A 22,246-nucleotide genomic window follows, 5' to 3' on the forward strand; every position below is an offset into this window, starting at 1 on the left:
AAACCCTCTAATGAAGCTGTTCCCTATGAGTTAATTAGTAATCAAATAATTGGTTGGTTGGGGTCCGATGCAGCTGTATACCGTGGGTCATTACCAAGAAGTAACACCTATCCATGGCAACAGAGCGACGTAATGAAAGTTTATTTCATTATAGTTTAGTTAAGCAATGCTTTAGCAAGGGTTGTTGTGTTGTTGTGGTCTTCAGTCCTGAGACTGGTTTGATGCAGCTCTCCATGCTACTCTATCCTGTGCAAGCTTCTTCATCTCCCAGTACCTACTGCAACCTACATCCTTCTGAATCTGCTTAGTGTATTGATCTCTTGGTCTCCCTCTACGATTTTTACCCTCCACGCTGCCCTCCAATGCTAAATTTGTGATCCCTCGATGCCTCAGAACATGTCCTACTAACCGATCCCTTCTTCTAGTCAAGTTGTGCCACAAACTTCTCTTCTCCCCAATCCTATTCAATACCTCCTCATTAGTTACGTGATCTACCCACCTTATCTTCAGCATTCTTCTGTAGCACCACATTTGGAAAGCTTCTATTCTCTTCTTGTCCAAACTAGTTATTGTCCATGTTTCACTTCCATACATGGCTACACTCCATACAAATACTTTCAGAAACGACTTCCTGACACCTAAATCTATATTCGATGTTAACAAATTTCTCTTCTTGAGAAACGCTTTCCTTGCCATTTAGCAAGGGTATGTAAGTTTATTTTACGGTTGTGTAATCAAACTAAGATTAAACAATGATTTTGCTCACACATCTTAATCTCGGTATCATAAAGACCACTACTCTTTACAAGTGTACAAAGTATACCGTATGCCGGCTTGTGTTACGAAAAATGGTGAACCCACTGGATGGTTAAGTTCGTTTCCCGTTGCTTCACTTTTAAGGGTAGTAATCAGTGACATTTTTCCTCGTTACTTTTCTTAACAATCGACACGAATTTCCCAAATACTTTGGTATCAGAAATGGCAGTATTAGTCTTGCCCAGATTGCATAAATATCTACAGATGCCCACGAGGCTTTCTCATCCTTCAGTTCTTTCTGCTCACCGTCAACTGAAAGAGCGACGTGAACTTTTCTCAGATCCCTGCAGACTCTTTTAACTATTTTTCATCCCCTCTTCCCACTGAACGCCTACTGCTACCTGACGGTGTTGCAGGGAGCCATAACGGGCCTGGCCACGGGGCTCGCCTTCTCCATGTGGGTCGGCTTCGGCGTCTCCCGGCCGGACGCAGTGAGGCTGCCCACCAGGACGGACGGCTGTGACTTCAACGTTACGGCCACACCGCCGCCGCCCACCCAGGACCCCAGGTCGGCTGCAGCATCTCCTCAAACATTTCCGCAGCGTGATAAATTAACACTGTACTTTTGGGTGCTCAGCAGAGTTGTCAGTTCCATTATACCACACGATACTTCAACGACTGACCCAGTCATCTTCTCCAGTTGATGTGAGATGTACTGTTAAGTGTACCTGCTGCCTGGACTCTCACAAAATTCAATTTTTTTCCTTTTTTGCACACATTATTTCACCTTTGCTATCACCTGCATGACATTAAAATATTTAGTTTATAAGTTTGAAAGCACACATTCTTTTGATTCCTTTAGGGGAAGATTTGGGTCATAAGTTGTCAGTTCCACACCTCACGGGTTCCATGCTACAGAGGAAAAACTTTGCTTATTGATATGTAATTTTTAATAGCACATAGAAGCTGTTTTGGGGTCTAGATTTTTCTTCATAAATCTCATTTCTTAGTAACAGTATTGTGAGAAGGATAGTTGCTACTCACCATATAGCAGATATACTGAGTTGCAGACAGGCACCAGAAAATGAGTGTTTGGCCAACAAGACCTCATTGGGCGCAACGCGCGCGCGTGGGCGCACACACACACACACACACACACACACACACACACACACACACACACACACAAATGGGGCTCACTCATACATGACAGCAGTCTCTGTCTGATGAGGCCACAAACCAAGTCAGGTCTCAGTAGCCAGAGACTGCAATTATCTTTCTCATAATGTTGTTACATTCCACACTGGATTTACCTTTTTTTTTTAAAGAAAGTCATACGAGGGCTATTCAGAAAGTAAGGTCCAATCAGTTGCAAAAAAGGAAACCACAGTGAAACCCTGATGAAGTTTTGCACAGATCTGTAGGACAGTGTCTGTAATACACCTGTCGATCGCGCGTCACGTCGCTCCTCACAGTTCTGAGTGCACAGTAAGGATGTAAAGATGCCCCAATTTGGAAGGGAAAGGGGGGGGGGGGCAGGGGTGCACAGAGATTCCCAAAGACTCCACTTAATGACTTATTTTGTACTAACTGGCCTATTTTGTTGAGTAATGGATGGAAGTTCCCAGATTATAGTTCCTTACATGGGTGCTGAAAGACATGTTTCCATGTTCTCATAGAATATGACTTTGTTTTTTACTTGGAAATATCTTTTTGTAAAGAATGATGTTAAAATTTGTGTCACACCACTATTTATAGCTGAGTTTGACTCCTAGCTCCTGCTGCACTGCTTCACATGTTTGTTTTACTGAGATGACACAATTTTTTCTGAAATACACATACTCTTGGTGTTCCAGATATTTTGCTAGCCGGTATGTAGTAGGTGTTCTAAAGCCACCGTTTCCTGCTGTATGATTAAAATATGTTTGAATAACTGTTGCAGTAAAAAGTCACACGTCTGTCTGTGGACATGATATGTAGAGTTGACTAAAAGAAATTGCAGGGCTCAGGTGCTAGAAACATTTCATTAACATAGTGAACAATAAATAGTTAAGAATAACACTCATCTTAAGTACATTGTTGTACTTGTTGTTCTTGCTTGCTGTCTGGAAAAAAAAATGGGGTATGATTTTACCAAAAGGGTGTCTGGATCTTGAAAATGTTCCAGAACAATATATCCTTCTCCTTCTTGGTCTCAGTATACTAGCACAATTCATTAATGCAATGAAATAGTCAACAATGCATTTCAGTCATGTTCTCAGAATTTTCTAATCACGTATAAAATGAAATTCTTAAAAAAAAAAATAATAAATTTCAGTTTTTCAGATTTGTTCACACATAAACAATGTGTTTCACATGGGTGCAATGGAGAGAAGTTGCAGTTTTGCCTCCACATGTCTGATCATCAACACAGTTACAAAACGGGTTCCTTTCTCCACAGCTGACTGCCAACTACCTCCAGCTAGAGAAACATAAACCAAAGATACAAGATGGATTGTAGAGTATCACTCATATCGGTATTTGTTCACAAATGGAATGTGTATAATACTTTAATCAAATAGTAATTGAAGTTTTGTTAAGCTTGAATAATCAATTAGTGTTAGATGCAATAAATTTAAAATGGGGTTTTAACAATTTTAAATATTGTTAAGACCAAAATTCTCTGCTGATAATTGATAAGTGGGAACATAATTTTTCACATATGGTTATCAGTATTTCATTCTGGAAACTCAAAATACAAAGGCATAGGCTTTCAGAAATAAAGGAAAATAGTTAAATGTGACATAAGAAACATGGCTCCCCAAACATCAAAATAAATCAATAAATTAAAACTAAGGAAATACACTTTGCTAGTGTTACAAAATATTATAATAACAAAAGATATATTACTTTATATGTTAGTTCCAGCTGAATCACTATCCGATGTACTCCAGAACTACACAGGTGTAGGCTCATTGTACTGTGCCATTATTACCAACTATGGGCATTGCGGCAAAGCCTTCCTCGTGTAGTGTCAGATCATGAGAGCACTGCTGCAGAATTATATCATCTACAAGAAGTGTACTGAAATAGAGGTTAGTTGGATTGATACACTGAGTGGGCTTTGTAATCAACTCCTGAGATACAGGGGGGAGGGGGGGTGGAGGTTACATACAAATAATTACTCAATATCTACTGAAATCAGTAGGCCTGTATGGAAAACGGCATCCACAGTATTTCACTCACGTCAACAAAGATGAGCAATGTGGCTTGCAATGTTAGAGATGATGTGCTTCTCAGAAGGTCAAGTGTATGTAGCATATCTTACATGGGGCAGACTAGGAGAACAGTCGAGGACAGGTTCACTGACACACCCAACTAAAACAGCTCAGAAAATCAGCTGTCGCTGAGCACTGCCTCTGATATAATCTCAAGATGAAATGCTGTAAGGCCAGTGTCCTCGTGTAAACACAAAGTTTCTGGGACACTGTAATTAAGGATTCTAGCAATACAAAGAAGTCCAAAAGTTGTAGTAAACTGGAATGGAGGTATCAGTTTAAATTAGGCTGGGCACCTTGCCCACCAGGGGGGGGGTAAACACTGAAGGCATTTGCATTTCACGGAATATCAGTGCGGTCTCTGAAAAACAAAAGAGGATCACAGTGTGTAACTGGCACTGGGAATCAGCCTCAGCTACGAATAACTGTGTGACGTAGACAGTGCTTCGGTCCAGTTGTAGGCCAGGCAGCAAGTATGCATAGTGACCCAGCTAGCAGCTCCCAAAGGTGACGACTGTGTCTGTTGTTGAAATATCATACAGGAACGTGCATTTCACAACTCAGCTGATCACCTGGAAGCACAGTGTCAAGAGCTTCACTGTCCACGGTGGTGTCGGCCTGCAGTAGTAGTGGGGCAGTGAGGAGGTTGTGGACAGTGGGTGCCAAAAGTCACCAGAGCAGGCATGGAGCAGCTACTGCCACATCTCGTACACTTTCTACCTTCCATAGCATATAGGACTTATATTCATAAATCTTTTTAATAAAATATCGAGTAACAATTCAGCGATAACTTCAGCCTGGGATAATGTTAGCCACAGATAATGCAGTGTCAACACCACAACCTGCCTTCCTATGAAACTAAAAGAGAAAATTAGTGAAGATCAGCCTTGCACTACCTGTCTTAGTTAAGGCTGTAGATCATGAGAGTGTAAAAAGAGCACCGATGCTATTACACTGAACGATATAAGGATTGGTTCTAGTGTTTATCACAACATGTTCTCATTGCACACCTGGATATGCACAAAATGTGAACATATATTTCGTTATTTATTATTATTAATGTTTATTGCTGTTGTTGTGGCCTTCAGTCCAGAGACTGGTTTGATGCAGCTCTCCATGCTATTCTAGCCTGTGCAAGACTCTCCATCTCTGAGTAACTACTGCAACGTACATCCTACTGAATCTGATTACTCTGTTCATGTCTTGGTCTCCCTCTATGATTTTTACAGCCCCCTTCCCTCCCACCCCCACTTCCCTCCAGTACAGAATTGGTGATCACCTGGTATCTCGGAATGTCACCTATCAACCGATTCCTTCTTCTAGTCAGGCTGTGCCCCCCAACTGTATTTAGTACCTCCTCATTAGTTACACAACCTAGGCATTAAATTTACAACATTCTTCTATAGCACCCCATTTCAGAGGCTTCTAGTCTCTTCATGTGTGAACTCTATCTTCCGAACATGGCTACATACACTGATAAAAATAGCTTCAGAAACGACTTCCTAAAGCTTAAATTGATACTCAATTTTAACATAATTTCTCTTCTTCAGAAACGCCTTACTTGCCATTGCCACTCTAAATTTTATGTCCTCTCTACTCCAGTCATACTAAGTTATTTTGCTGCCCAAATAACAAAACTCGTCTACTGTTTCAAGTGTGTCATTTCCTAATTTAATTCCCATAGCATAACTTGGTTTAATTAAACTATATCCAATTATCCTTGTTTTGCTTTAGTTGATGTTTATCTTATATCCTCCTCTCAAGACACTGTCCATAATTTTCAACTGCACTTCCAAGGCCTTTGCTGCCTCTGAGGGAATTACACTGTCATTGACAGACCTCAGAATTTTTATTTCTTCTCCTTGAGCTTTAATGCCTACTCCAAATATTTCTTAGGTTTCCTTTTCTTCTTGCTCAATGTGCAGATTGAATAACATTAGTAATAGGCCTACAACCCTGCCTCACTCACTCAATGACTGCTTTCCTCTGTTCCCTAAACTGTTATAACTTCCACATGGTGTAAATAGACTCTTGCTCCCTGTATTTTACCCCTACTACCTTCAGGATTTAAGGAGAGCATTCCAGGCACAGCTGTCAAAACCTTTCTTAAGTCTACAAATACTGTAAATGTAGGTTTGCCTTTCCTTAATTTATCTTCTAAGATAAGTTGTAGGATCACTATTGCCTCATATTTTGCTGCATTTCTCCAGAATCTATACAAACTTGCCACCAGGTCAGCTTCTACCAGTTCTTCCATTCTTCTGTAAAGAATTTGTTTTAGTATTTTACAACCATGACTTACTAAACTGATAGTCTGGTAATATTCACACATGTCAGCAACTGCTTTCATTCTAATCAATACTAACTTCTTGATTATTCTTAACATTTCTGCATATATGAGTACTTCAATACATTTTTACTGTTCCTAATAATTTATTGAAAAGTTATTAAAACACTGTGTAACTTCCACTTACAAGCAACTATTAATGAAATGCAATGTCTCATAAAACGAGATTAACATAAAATCAGCAAAGAATATACAGAAAACATTCAAATATGGCTCATAATAGTGGAATGAAGCATCACCTGAGAATAAAAGGATGGAAGTATGAAAAAATGCACACTGTACGAGGTAGTTTAGTAAACGGAAAGAGTAGCGTTCAATTAAAATTCCATATTGGCAGTAGAAATGTTGGAACATGTGAGGCTATGCTGACCCTATGACTTATCTTAGAGAACAGATTAAGGAAAGGCAAGCTTGTGTTTCACAAAGTTGATTGGAATACTCTCTTTCAAATTCTGAAGGTGGCAGGAGTAAAATACAGGGAGAGAAAGGCTATTTACAATTTGTACAGAAACCAGATGACAGTTATAAGACTCAAGTGGCATGAAAGAGAAGCAGTGGTTGGGAAGGGACTGTGACAGGGTTGTAGCCTATCCCCAATGTTATTCAAAAATGGCTCTGAGCACTATGGGACTTAACTGCTGAGGTCATTAGTCCCCTAGAACTAAGAACTACTTACACCGAACTAACCTAAGGACATCACACACATCCATGCCCGAGGCAGGATTCGAACCTGCGACCGTAGCAGTCGTGCAGTTCCAGACTGTAGCGCCTAGAACCGCTCGGCCACACTGGCCAGCCCCAATGTTATTCAATCTGTATATTGAGCAAGCAGTAAAGGAAGCAAAAGAAAAATTTGGAGTAGGAATTAAAATCCATGGAGGAGAAATAAAAACTTTGAGGTTTGCCGGTGACATTGTAATTCTGTCAGAGACAGCAAAGGACCTGGAAGAGCAGCTGAATGGAATGGACAGTGTCTTGAAAGGATGATATAAGATGAACATCAACAAAAGCAAAACGAGGATAATGGAATGTAGTCGAATTAAATCAGGTGATGCTGAGGGAATTATATTAAGAAATGAGACACTTAAATTAGTAAAGGGGTTGTGCTATTTGGGTAGCAAAATAACTGATGATTGTCGAAGTAGAGAGGATATCAGATCTAGACTGGCAATGGCAAGAAAAGCGTTTGTGAAGAAGACAAATTTGTTAATATTGGGTATAGATTTAAGTGTCAGGAAGTCGTTTCTGAAAGTATTTGTATGGAGTGTAGAAATGTATGGAAGTGAAATGTGGATGATAAGTAGTTTAGACAAGAAGAGAATAGAAGTTTTCAAAATGTGGTGCTACAGAAGAATGCTCAAGATTAAATGGGTAGATAACATAACTAATGAGGAGGTATTGAACAGAATTGGGGAGAAAAGGAGTTTGTGGCACAACTTGACTAGAAGAAGAGATCGGTTGGTAGGACATGTTCTGAGGCATCAATGGATCACCAATTTAGTATTGGAGAGCAGCGTGGAGGGTAAAAATCATAGAGGGAGACCAAGAGATGAATACACTAAACAGATTCAGAATGATGTAGGTTGCAGTAGGTACTGGGAGATGAAGAAGCTTGCACAGGTTAGAGTAGCATGGAGAGCTGCATCAAACCAGTCTCTGGACTGAAGACCACAACAACAACATTGGCAGTTATATCGTGATGTCACACGCACACCACACCTGGGATCCACATGTTACACATGTGTACAATACGTATTATCCCCCACATTGCAGCGAGTACTTCTACCTGTACCGCGTGTCGTACCTGTGGGTTGTCATGCTGGGATTCCTGCTGACACTCGTCGTGGGCGCCGTCGCGTCGTGGGTGGCGGGCGTCACCTGCAAGGGGGACCGCAGCTTGCCGCCGCCAGACCCCGACCTCTTCGTGCCGCCAGTCCGGAGGGTGCTGCTCGCGAGGAGAGGGCGCAGGGTGAGTGGCAGTGGTAACAGTGGCAGCACTGTCTCCAGCTGAGCGATGTCCTGACAACTGATTAGGCAGTCAATTTCAGATATAATCTGTTTGAAGACACATTTAGTATTGGATTAAAACCTGTTTTAGTGGTGGAGTTGATTATAAAGTGTTTCTGAAATAAACCTCTTTCACTTGTATATGAACTATTATGTGAACACAAAAACTTTTGTGATTTCAAATCACATCTTCAGGTGTACAAGATAGGAAATGTACAATGAACATTATGATAAACAGATAGCTATCCTAATAACCTATGCTGACGACAACCAATATGAAGTACTCACACATCAGTGACATGTTTAAACCCAGATACAAAAAGGAGGGGTAGTCGACATCTCAAAGTAAGGTACTGTTACCCACAACAAGCGGGATGTAATTCAAATTGACAGGTTTAAAACTGAAATGTTAAATGTGCACCTACCTACAGTGAAAAGAGCAAAATAACAAAACAAGAAAAGTAAAAGCCCCAGCTAGATACATTGAACGCCCCTGGTTATGAATCCTCAGTTCATACTGGGAAGCTGCAGACAGCAATGCTTCAGCCTCCTCAGTGTGCCAGTGTGTTCATGTGTATCATGGAGGGCACTAGCATCACCGTGCACATAGCAGGGAAAGCTACAAACATTTTTACTCAATCCAAATATTTTGGGAATGTTTGAGGCCTCTGTTACACAGCATAATCATATAAATTATAAAATATGTCAGCAAAAAAATTGTAAAACCAAATAGACCAGAAACAACAAGCCCAGGATCAATAATCTAGCAAATATCACACTACATCTTTGAAAGGTGATCAAAGATAGACAGTATATTGTAACGTCTTAACTCCAGCTGATTGTTAAGGGTATGTTTGGGGTATAACTTTAGACTCTTCCACAACGTTTAAGATCTGGTCCTTCACTTCTCTGTCTAAGACTTTTGAATTATTGACTACACCTGTTATGGAATGGCGTGAATCACGTAAGCTGGTACTTAAAGTAGACTTTGAATTTCTCAGACTGTAGTGTTCTCGAAACATAATAGCAGACCCTCTGCCAGTCTGCCACACATACCTGGCAGGACAATTGTCACAACTGATGCAATATATACCAACAGTGTCGTACTTTTCACAGGCCACATACTATTTATTTACAAGTGTTTGACCAAGATTCTGTGGGGTAAAGAATACTAGCTTTATCTCTTTTGTCCTTTACTTTATTATTAAACTTAATTTATTTAATTTTATTATTAAATTATAGAGTGTCTTTCTTGACTGCAGACTTATTTAGTCTAGTGGCTTAAATGGCTCTCAAGAGACAAATCTTGGTACTTAGTTTTAAAAAAAGTCACATGAGCCATTCTGGTATGACCCCACTGGGGCCGATCTGACAACTCAGCTTCTGTGATGTAGCTACACAATATGCTCTATGACTTAATGGGCGCTGAGAGTCAGAAGAATGGCTCCACTATATATGCCGATCATTTGTCAAAGGTCGTCTCGCTCATCAGAGAGATTGAGCTTACAGGAAATGCCATGTGTCATGCTGGATCACATATAGCGGTGTTGGGGTGACCGAAAAGCTCAATATTTGTGCAAACAAGGCAACTTAAGGTAAAAGGAGAACCACCAAGAAACTGATAATAAAATGGGGAGAAAGTAAGAGCCTCACAAATTATATTTAGACATCGCAGAATGTAGTAAGGTACTGTTTCTCCACTTATTGTGATGTCACCCATTACATATACAGGGTATTATAGAAAATTGTTACATATACCTATAGGAGCTAATATTGGTCAAAAATGGAATAAAAGATGTGTCCGGAAACCAGTATCTGTTGAGATATGGCTCAATGTGTTCTCTCATTCCCATCTGTATGTTACATAGAAATATATGCTACAGGCATGCACTTACCATGCATTCTGATGCATTCTTCAGTGCTACTTCACAGTGAATAAGCGTTCTTTCAGATATACGGAGCACCATTTGGATTGTGTTTTGTGCATTGGTCATAAGCTACTGCAACATTTTGACATTGTTGATGGGTCGGGCACACATCAATGTTGTTAAATATCCCCAGAGCCAGAAATCCAACGGATTCAGATTTGGTCAATGAGGAGACCATGGTACTGGACCTCCCCAGTCAATCCATTACCCATGAGCATTGCAGTGAGATACTGTTACACAATCAGTAGAAAATTGGGTGGTGACCTGTCATGCATAAAACAATCATCATTCTGTAATGGTAATGTTCTCCATTAGTGCTAATAATTTATTGTACAGAAAACTGATATGCGGCACCTGTTTAACTGTATGGTAAAGTCTACGGCCCTAAGAGCCTTTCACTGACAATTCCCAGCCATACATTCATTCTGAAGTGATCCTGATGCCTTATCACTGTGATTGCTCAAGTATTGCATTGGTCCATACATGCATACTGTAGTTATTTACTATGGCATCTCTTGTGAATTCTGCCTCATCTGTAAATAAAATACAGTCTGAGAACTGCGGATTTTCAACAGCTCATGTCATAACAGGTATTGATTTTTGGACATATCAAAATAAGTACTTTCCTTCTATTATTCACCAATACTAACTCATATAGGAATATATGACACTATATTTAAACACCCTGTATTTAATGTATAGGTTGTTTGTTTTGGTATAGAACAACTGAATAGCTCCAAAAAATGTGAATTGTATGAAAAAATGTTCCAGATAAAAAGTTAATATTTTCAAAGGGGACATATATCTGTGCTGCCCACTAACTTCTCTCCCCACAATGCAGTGGTCAATTTTTTTATTTTCAAATGGAAATCTTCATTTTAACGCAGATTTGGAGTCTATGCCAAAAAATACCTAGGGTTTACCTGAAACTTTCTTTGCATTTGTGGTAGGTGGGGCAGTAATGAACAGATTTAAGATTCTCTGGCTTTTGCAATTAAGAACTGACTCATTTCATTCTACATTGCATTTGTGATAAAAGTGTAAACTTTACTCTTCTGAACAGTTGTTCTTGTGTTCAAAACTTGATTGCACAGTAAAATTTTTTTGTTTAGACCTTTGAAAATGTGGAAAAGAAGCTACTTTTACTATAACATGGGTTCTGTTCCCCACAGCACCAGGATGATGAATTTTAGTGAGTCCCCTCAAATCTCAATGTGTTCTTCCACATAATTCTAGTACACGCTTAAAATTTTGCTCATAAAACTAGAACCAGCTACATGTGTTGTTTTTTGTGCATTCAGATAGTTGTTAATCAAAATAACTTAATTGCTTAATGTATATATGTTTTCTCTACTTTTCTGTCTTTTATATTACTGTTGAAATTCAGCAACTGCATAATTTATTAAAATTAAAATTTAAAACAGTCTTGATTTTAACTACTTTTAAGATCACTGACTATGTTTTCAAAAATCTTATACATAATTTATTGTTCTGTAGAGACAGATTTATATGCATCTGTAAACAGCTGCTGCTACAGAGCAGAGGGCAGTTCGTGCACAACCGTGTACAGTCACTGGGCTGGTCAGTCAGTATAAAGTCACTTCTGCAAATTCCCAGTTGTACAATTACTTACAATAGACAAAATATTATTGCTACTTATTAATTTTTTTAAACTCCTTCTGAAAAGCCATTGGCACTGAAATGTGAATTTGTCTCCATTATCCATTTTTTAAATATTTTTTTTATATAAAGTGGTTTCACTGTTGAGTTCTTTAAGCATTCAGGAAACTAAACATTACTAAAAGAAGAATTACAAATTTGGCCAAGTACTGGACCAACATAGGCAGCACAGTGCTTTAGTATTCTGCTAGATAATCCATCATGTACCTGAGAGTTCTTAGTCTTCACTTATTGACTCAGTGACTGAATCTCCACCTTTCCAGTATCATAGAGGTGTATTTCAGGTAGCAGTCTTTGAAAGCCATTTCCTAAGAGAATTAGATAATTACCTGGAGAAACTAAGATTTTATTTAACTTACCCACTATATTCAGAAAGTTACTGTTAACTACTCTACATTGTACTTATTGTTGAAAGTTACTTAAAGTTCACTTATAACTTCCCAGCAACTGACTTATGAAGAAGTAGAAGAAGAAGAAGAAGAAGAAGAAGAAGAAGAAGATTTCAGAGTAACCAAACTAACGGGACTGTAAACTTAAAGAAAGGCAAAACTACACTGTACACAAACAGGCTTCAGTGATAGGCCTGGGTGTAGCTATTCTGGCCTGCTGTGAAGGTATTGTGATGTGGTTGTGCTGCAAATGTCTGCATATCATAGACATTTGCAACCCAACATTTACATTATGCACTGTGTGTCTTGTTTGGAAACAAATTTGTTCCATTTGCTGGCGATTCTTGCTGCCAACATCAGTAATGTCCATTTTAATCTTTCCCCTCAAGCTGGATTTTCAAACAGCTCAGTACTTTCTTAGGTTTCTTTTCTGGCAGTGTTAGCTGTATGTTAACAGTGGTGCAGAGTAGTATGGATCGAGTTGGCCAATATATCTAGTGTGAAGGTTCACTGAATGCAGTGGAAGGAACAATACAGCGATGCTATAATGAAATATTCTCACATGGATGGCAAACCATATCATAATATCTTCATACCACATCAGAAAAGCTACAACCAGTGAACAGTGGAATTCTGTGTCTCTGTGAGTTCAATGTCCTGTTAATTAGATTGCTCTGTAATCATCATCTCCTTGTAAAGTCAATTGCGGGCAGTTACAAGTGAAGTCCAAATATTTTTCCATGACAATAAAATATACAGTATTTAACAATTAGGTCCCGTATATAGCAGCTGAGTCAAATGAAAGCTTAGTTTGCAGCCCAATCCAGATATGAAAAAAAAAATTGTGTAAAGAGTTAAACTAGAAGCAATTATTCTGTAAAAAGCCACTGGATAGCATGGATTTCTCATACCAATACGCCCAGAATTATTGCTCAAGAATCTCTATATCACATTTTATTTAGGGCAAAACAGTAGTGGGCGAAATACTTATCCTTGTGGATCTCCATACTTAGTGCATTTCTCACTGTGAATTTGGTTTTATTCCTGTATTATAATTTGTTAATGTGATCTGTTTTCTGTAACTGAGACAAGACTTTGTTCACAATGCAACATTTTATAGTTTCTCTTGTAGAATTAAAAGATCTGTGCATCTGAAGGCCTTTTAAAAGTTCCATAAAATATTGACAGTTTAAAGTTTTACCTATTTGGCTCTAGCACAGTCAGTGGGTGCAGCCAGTATGTATGTGTGTGCAGGGCTCCAACCCGGTGCAGCTGACACGTGTGGCCGGTGACCTGTCCAATGGTGTGGGACCAGCTGCAGACACCAAGAGCCAGGAGGAGCCGCTCAATGGCATAGGTGGCCACCACGTCACCCCAATGTGATGTCGACAGAGTACAGTGGGGACTGCTGTGAGCTGAAAGGTGAATCCACATGGCATGCGACCATGAATGTATGTACCCTATACTTGAGGGATCATCATAATTTGACCCAAGATAAACAACAGACCTGGTACTGCCACTTATGGGACCTACATTTGATGTTATACAATTGTCAAGTTTGTTTCGTTCTTGTGTCTAAGTGCACCAGTGCAACCCTCTACTTTCTATTCTGAAGGTTAGATGCCATTTGTAGAAGGCATGATGTCACAGACTGTAGCAAGGTCACAGAGTATACTGACTGGATAATTTTTCTTGTTTACCTGTGCCAGAACTTAATTTGTGAGGTCATGCTCAGCTATATGTGTGTTAGTCCTTTCATTACCACCACCTGGTACCAAATTATACAGGGTGTTAGAAAAAGGTACGGCCAAACTTTCAGGAAACATTCTTCACACACAAATAAAGAAAAGATGTTATGTGGACATGTGTCCGGAAACGCTTAATTTCCATGTTAGAGCTCATTTTAGTTTCGCCAGTATGTACTATACTTCCTCGATTCATCGCCAGTTGGCCCAATTGAAGGAAGGTAATCTTGACTTCGGTGCTCGTGTTGACATGCGACTCATTGCTCTACAGTACCAGCATCAAGCACATCAGTACGTAGCATCGACAGATTAGTGTTCATCACGAACGTGGTTTTGCAGTCAGTGAAATGTTTACAAATGCGGAGTTGGCAGATGCCCATTTGATGTACGGATTAGCACAGGGCAATAGCTGTGGCGCGGTGCATTTGTACCGACACAGATTTCCAGAACGAAGGTGTCCCGACAGGAAGACGTTCGAAGCAATTGATCGGCGTCTTAGGGAGCACGGAACATTCCAGCCTACGACTCGCGACTGGGGAAGACCTAGAATGACGAGGACACCTGCAATGGATAAGGCAATTCTTCGTGCAGTTGATGATAACCCTAATGTCAGCGTCAGAGAAGTTGCTGCTGTACAAGATAACGTTGACCACGTCACTGTATGGAGAGTGGTATGGGAGAACCAGTTGTTTCCGTACCGTGTACAGCATGTGCAGGCACTATCAGCAGCCGATTGGCCTCCAGGGGTACACTTTTGCGAATGGTTCATCTGACAATGTGTCGATCCTCATTTCAGTGCAAATGTTCTCTTTACGGATGAGGCTTCATTGCGACGTGATTAAATTGTACATTTTCACAATCGACATGTGTGGGCTGACGAGAATCCGCATGCAATTGTGCAATCACGTCATCAACACAGATTTTCTGTGAATGTTTGGTCAGGCATTGTTGGTGATGTCTCGATTGGGCCACGTGTTCTTCCACCTACGCTCAATGGAGCACGTTATCATGATTTCATACGGGATACTCTACCTGTGCTGCTAGAACATGTGCCTTTACAAGTACGACACAATATGTGGTTCATGCACGATGGAGCTCCTGCACATTTCAGTTGAAGTGTTCGTACGCTTCTCGACAACAGAATGGGTGATCGATGGATTGGTAGAGGCGTACCAATTCCGTGGCCTCCACGCTCTCCTGACCTCAACCGTCTTGACTTTCATTTATGGGGGCATTTGAAAGCTCTTGTCTATGCAACGCCGGTACTAAATGTTGAGACTCTTCATGCTCATATTGTGGATGGCTGTGATACAATACGCCATTCTCCAGGGCTGCATCAGCGCATCAGGGATTCCGTGCGTCGGAGGGTGGATGAATGTATCCTCACTAACGGAGGACATTTTGAACATTTCCTGTAACAAAGTGTTTGAAGTCACGCTGATACGTTCTGTTGCTGTGTGTTTCCATTCCATGATGAATGTGATTTGAAGAGAAGTAATAAAATGAGCTCTAACATGGAAAGTAAGCGTTTCCGGACACATGTCCACGTAACATATTTTCTTTCTTTGTGTGTGAGGAATGTTTCCTGAAAGTTTGGCCGTACCTTTTTGTAACACCCTGTATAAATATTTTTGTGGATTTGTGGATGTCAGAGCAACACATTTTCTTAAGCAAGCAGCAGATTTCCAACTTTAATAGACAGTTATCCAGTGAAGAATCACAATACTACAACGTAAAAGTCCATGCAAGAAAAATATCAGAGCTATAGGATCTCATGGAAGACCTCATGGAAGAATTACAAAATGTGTGAAAAGAAATATATATACTCTTATATAAATGGTATGCAAATAAATGAATGCTAGCTTTCCAAGTAGTAATCAGTTACACCACTGAATACCTCAATATTATGAACATTTGTTGCCTGCTTTTATAGAAGGAGCAATAACTCCATACACCAAAATTCCAGAGTTTATTCCTCGAGTCATTACTCTTTCCATTCACTGCAGTATTTTCAAAAATGGCATTCCTGTGATGCAACTTCCTTGGGGGTGACAATCTCCCACCCCCTTGCATCAGTAATTACATAAAGATATCATGCATTGGACAAACCAATAATACCACTTTTTATCCACTGAAATAACGCCTTTCCAGCATTTCCATAGGTTTGATATAATCACGCTGTAGGAATGTCATTTTTAAAATGGATTATTTCTCTGTGTGTAACTATCTCCCTTACCTCACAAAAAAGACTTTGCATTTCAGACATAATACAGACAGAATTGTACGAGGTAATGGAGCAGGATGAAATGTAAATATGTGGTACAGTGGGCTGTGTCTTCTGCTGTGCACTTCATAATGAACTTCAGAATTAACTGAAATGTGTAATAAGTGTAATCAGTAGAGATGAAATCAGTGAAGATAAGAGGGAGGTCTCGAAAGTTCTCTGCCGCATACTGAAAAACGTGCATTTATGTTTCCAGAATGTTTTTCAACATAATCTTCTTTAACATTAACATATTTCATCCAGTGAAATTTCGTATTTGTAGTGTACCATTGGAAGGGCTGCAAGGCACTCTTCCACAGCTGGAGTTGCTTCTGTGTTAGGTGAAAAATGCTGATGAACAAGAGCAACTTTGAATTTTAAGAGGAAATGGAAGTCTGAGTGAAACATGCCAGGGGAATAGGCTGAACTTTCATCCAACACTTTACAGTGCATATCTAAAAGTAAATTATGTCAAGGTTGTCTATTTACTGCCATTAGGGAAACTCCATGATACACTGTCACTGCAAAGAAACTTCTAAACAAACAAAGATTACTGCATAACAGGTGTAAAACAAATAGTAGGGCTATAGATAGATGCTGAATGAAATGCATTTGGCTGTCAAGAGATCAATTACTGATGCCTTCAATGACTACCATAGCAGAATATTATGAAAATGACATTTCACAAAAACCAAAGAAATTCTGTTTCTATGTAAAGGCTGTTAATGCACAAAGTTAGTGTCCAGCCCTAGTGAATGAGACAGGAACTGAAATTGAGGGTAGCAGAGCAAAACCTGAAATGCTTAACTACATTTTCAGATTTACTTTGCAAAGGAAAACCCAGGAGAATTGCTCAACTTTAGTCCTTGTACCACTGAAAAGATGAATGAAAGAAGTATTAGTGTTAGTGGTGTTAAGAAATAGCTGAGATTATTGAAACTGAACAAAGCTGCAGGTCCGATTGAATCCCTGTCAGAGTCTATACTGAATTTGTGGCTGAGTCAGCCCATCTCATAACTGTAATCTATCATAGATCCCTTAAACAAAAAACTGTGTCAAGTTCTCCGAAAAAGGTTTAGGTCACACCTATCTACAAGAAAGGTAGTAGAAGTGATCCACAAAACTGTCATCTAATATCCTTGACATCAATTTGTTGTAGAATCTTAGAACATTTTCTCAGCTCAAACAAAATGATGTACATTGAATAGAATGACCTCCTCAATGCCAGACAGCATGATTTTCAAACCAAACTTTCACATTTCTCCCATGACATATTGAAAGCTTTGGATCAAGGCAACCAGGTGGATGTTATGTTTCTTGTTTTCTGAAAAGGATTTGACTTAGAACCACAGCTTTGCTTATTGTCAAAAGTATGATCATATGAGGTATCAAGTGATATTTGTGACTGGATTGAGGACTTTTTGGTAAGAAGGATGCAGCATGCTATCTTGGATGGAGAGTCATTGTCAGATGCAGAAGTCATTTTAGCTGTTGTGACGCAAGTAGTGTTCTTGTTGTATGTTAATGACCTTGCAGATAGTATTAATAGTAAAATCAGGATTTTCACAGATGATGCAGTTATCTATAATGAAGTACTATCTGAAAGAAAGTGGGATAAATATTTTATAAATATTCAGTTAGATCTTGTTAAGATTTCAGTGTGGTGCAGAGATTGGCAACTTTCTCTAAATGTTCAAAAACGTAAAATTTTGCACTCAACAAAATGAAAAAATGCAGTATCCTATGACTATATCATCAATGAGCCACAGTTTGGATTATCCAGCTCATACAAATAACTGGTTGTAATGCTTTGTAGGGATATGAAATGGGATGTTCACTCAGGCTCAGTTGTGGGTAGTTGCTGCTGTTAGACTGTGCTTCATTGGTAGAATACTGTGGAAGTGCATGCAGTCTACAAAGGAGATTGCTTACAAATCACTTGTGCGGCTCGTTCAAGAATATTGCTCAAGTGTGGGACCCATACCAGACAGGACTAACAGGAGATATTGAATGTACATTCTGACAGCTATTGAACTATATGAAATAAAATCATCATCAAATTCTGAATGGCTTGCGTTAGGATGTTCAAACTACACGGTTGGCTGCAGGGCATGATGGGAATTGGTATGTGAATTCACACATGCCTTTCACCATTTGCATGCAAAAATGTCACAGCACAGTGTGCCTGAGTGTATAGTGCTTGTAAAGGCCTACCATACGAGCAATAGAACCCCAACTGTGGTCCGAAGGAAATAGTTCGAGCTGAAGACAACTGGTCCAAGTGTGCTAACAATCAACAATTTGATTTGCAAGTTTGAGAGAATGGGTAGTGTCGTGAGGACAGTGTCAGCAATATTGGTCATCCAAAAGGCTGAAAACTTCAAGAATATGCATGCTGTGTTTCAAACCGGCCACAGGAAATTGATGAGATGAGCTGCACAACAGGTGGGAACCAACCGGAGATACTGCGACAAATTGTTGTTGAAACATGCGTCTATTCCCGTACAAAATTCAAACCCGTCAGCCATTTAGCCCCAAGGGTATGGAACAGTGGTTGCGTTTCATCAGCACTATTGTACACAGAACTGACAAACAGGACTTTGATCTGAATATTGTTCGGTTTAACGGAAAAGTGCATTTTCATTTAGACGAGTCCGTCAACAAGCAAAATTGGTGCATTTGGGGGGACTGAGAATCTGCATTTCATTATCGAGAAGTCTCTTCACCTTCAGTGGGTGTCTGTGTGGTGTGCAATGTCCAGTCGTGGAATAATCGGTGCTATCTCTCTTGCTGGCACAGTAACTTCTTAATAGTATGTGAATGTTTTGTAAGACAATTTTGTCCCCATTATCTAAAGTGACCCTTATTTCTACAATAAGTGGTTCATGCAAGACAGAACTTAACCCCACGAAAGCAGGAGCGTGTTTGATGCCCTGGAGGAGCACTTTGGGGACCCCATTCTGGCTCTGGAGTACCCAGAGGCCACTGGCACAGGCCACGTTCCCCTCATCCAGATCCTCTGGATCTGAAAACATGTGACTGCATTTTGTGGGGCTATATTAAAGACAAGGTGTACACAATAACCCCAAAACCATTGCCGAGCTGGAAAACGCCATTTCGGAGGTCATCGACAGCATCAATGTTCAGACAATTCAACAAGTCGTGTACAATTTCGCTATTCATCTGTGCCACATCATTGCCAATGTTGGCAGATATATCAAACGTGTCATAACCTAAATCCAAATATCTGTAGTGACATTTACATGTTGAATAAAGTGTATGCATGCCATAGTTTGTAACTAATTTAACTTTTTTTCATATAGTTCAATAGTTGTCACCCTGTATACAGAGCAGGGCAGCTCAAATAATCACAGGTTTGTTTAATCCGTGGAAGATTGTCAGATAGATACTGAAGGACCTGAACTGGAAGACTCTCAAAGATAGGTGTAAAGTATCCCCAGAATGTCTACTGACAGAGTTTCAAGAAGCAGCTTTAAATGATTACTCTAGGGATATACTACAATCCCAAATGTATAACTCACACAGGGACTGTGAGGATAAGATTAGAATAATTACTGCATGCACAGAGGCATTCAATCATTCTTCCCACACTCCATACATGAACGGAACAGGAAGAAAGCCTAATAACTGGTACAATGTTATGTATCCTCTGCCACGCACCTCACAGTGGATTGCAGAATATGGATGTAGATGTAGATATGAATTTAAACTATGTATGACTCAATATAGCGAAAATAGTATCAAATATGCAACATATCTTCTCATTGTAAAAGAGACTGAGATTACATTGTTATCAGCCTTATTTCTGCAGCAAAGCTCTACAATTCCCCCCCCCCCCCCCCTCCCTGCAGATACTCCCCTACAACAATTCATTGCTGCCTCAGGATTAAGTCCTCTCAATCAAACTACTCTTTCTGTCAAGTTGAACAATAAATTTCTTTTTTTTCCATAATTTGGTTCTGTACCTCCACATTAGTCTACCCATCTAATCTTCAGAATTCTCCCATAGCACCATGTTTCTTCCCAGAAGTCCATATTGTTGACATTTGACTTCTATACAGGGCTGCAATTAAGAAAGATACTTTCAGAAGAGACTCCTTAACACTTAAATTTGTATTTGATGTTAATAAATTTCTCTTTTTTGTGAATAATTACCTTCTTATTTGCATTTTACATCCTCTCTGCTTTGGTCATTGTCATTTATTTTGCTGTCCATATAGCAAAACTCATCTGTAGCTTTCAGTGTCTCATTTCCTAATAAAATAGCCCCGCCCCCTCCTTATTTAATTAGGCTACATTCCACTAGCCTTGCTTTACTTTTGTTGGTGTTCACCTTGTAACCTCTTCTGAAGGCGTTATCCATTCCATTCGACTGATTCCCGCAGCCCTTTGCTGTCTCTGATACAATTATGATGTTATCAATAAACTTCGATTTTTTGTCTGCTCCCTAAATTATAATTCCCTGTCCAAAATTGTCTGGTTTCCTTTTCTATTGCTCAATGTACAAACTGAGTAACTTGGGATATAGGCTAAAACCTGGTCTCATTCCTTTTGTGTCCTTCAGTTCTTCTCACTGCAGTCTAGTTTGCTACAACCCTGACTCTTTCTTCTCATGCTTTTTAATTCCTGTACCTGTACTCTGGTTTCTTTACAGACTGTAAGCTTGTGCACCCTGAATTTTATTCCTGCTATCTTAGCAACTTAAAAGAGGAGATTCTCCTCTGATTTGGCTTGTATGATTCTTTCCATTCTTCTATAAATAATTTGCTAGAAGTTTGCCGTCATGAATTATTAAACTTATGGTTCAGTATTATCACACCTGTCATTTGCCTTCACACCTGTCACTTGCCTTTTTTGAAATAGCAGTTATAAAATTTTTCTTGATGTTTGTGGGTATTTCACCTGTAACACATGTCTTGAACACCAGGCAGCATAGTTTTGTCATGGCTGACTCTTCCAAGGAGCTCAGTATTTCTGGGGGAATTTCATCTATTTCCAAGTGCCTTGTTTTCACTTACATCTTTCAATGCTCTGTCAGACTCTTCTCACAATGTCATATCTCCCATATCATGTTCATCTACTGCCTCTGTATATTTCTTCCACATTTCAGCCTTCCTTTCTTTGCTAAATATGAGTTTGCCCTCTGAGCTTTTCCAAAGGTTTCTTTAATTTCCCTTTATGAAGCATGTATGTTTCCCACAACCACGTAAACTGAATGTTTGAAATCCAGTGTGTGTGACTGTTTGTTTTCCCTGTTATTGTGTTGCAGGTGCTGATCTGCAGGTTCCCAGCCTGAGACATTCCAGCCTTCTCTACAGAGGCTGCAACAACTTAGTCTATTTATTTTCTAGTTTTGTAAAAAAGGAAAAAAAAATGTAAACACTCAGTATTCCTCAGTTTGTAATAGCTGTGCTTTTTATTCTCAGTTCTCTTCTGTTCAGCTGAATTGCTGCAAATAATAAAGCACTGCAAAATCAGTTTTATAGGTGCATGAAGTCTCGACAGAAGCAGCCAAAGAGAGTGGGAGAGATTATATGAGACAGAAAAATGTTGCTGAAGTTAACTGGAGATGCAATACTGCGCAGTGTAGAAACTTTCACAAATGTAACATTTCAGTGGACTTATTAAATATGGGCAATTGCTTACCTGGTAAACTGTGAGCAAAGTATGACAATAATTATTACAATATTGGAAAAAGTTCTGACCAGCAAATCAATAATCGTGTGATGAAGATCAATACTACAGGAGGATGGAGGCATTGGATGGTGTAAAGATGGCTGAATAATATTGTTGAATGGCATAGAAAAGATGCCTCCAAAATAAAACTAGTTGCCTATAAAAGGTCACAGATAC

At 39.5% G+C, this 22,246-nt stretch overlaps 1 protein-coding gene across 1 annotated transcript in view; it reads left to right on the forward strand.

Moving 5' to 3' along the window:
- LOC124719659 (putative sodium-dependent multivitamin transporter) overlaps positions 1-22,022 on the forward strand; it is a 176,930-nt gene extending 154,908 nt beyond the window's left edge. The window contains exons 7-10 of the mRNA XM_047244871.1: positions 1,173-1,324; positions 8,134-8,329; positions 13,619-13,786; positions 21,663-22,022. Coding sequence (XP_047100827.1) covers positions 1,173-1,324; positions 8,134-8,329; positions 13,619-13,747 — 477 coding nt within the window. The 3' untranslated portion in view covers positions 13,748-13,786; positions 21,663-22,022. The remainder of the gene's footprint in view (positions 1-1,172; positions 1,325-8,133; positions 8,330-13,618; positions 13,787-21,662) is intronic.
- Positions 22,023-22,246: the final 224 nt, after the last annotated feature.

Source organism: Schistocerca piceifrons, chromosome 11, assembly GCF_021461385.2.
Source record: "Schistocerca piceifrons isolate TAMUIC-IGC-003096 chromosome 11, iqSchPice1.1, whole genome shotgun sequence".
Lineage (NCBI taxonomy): Eukaryota > Metazoa > Arthropoda > Insecta > Orthoptera > Acrididae > Schistocerca > Schistocerca piceifrons.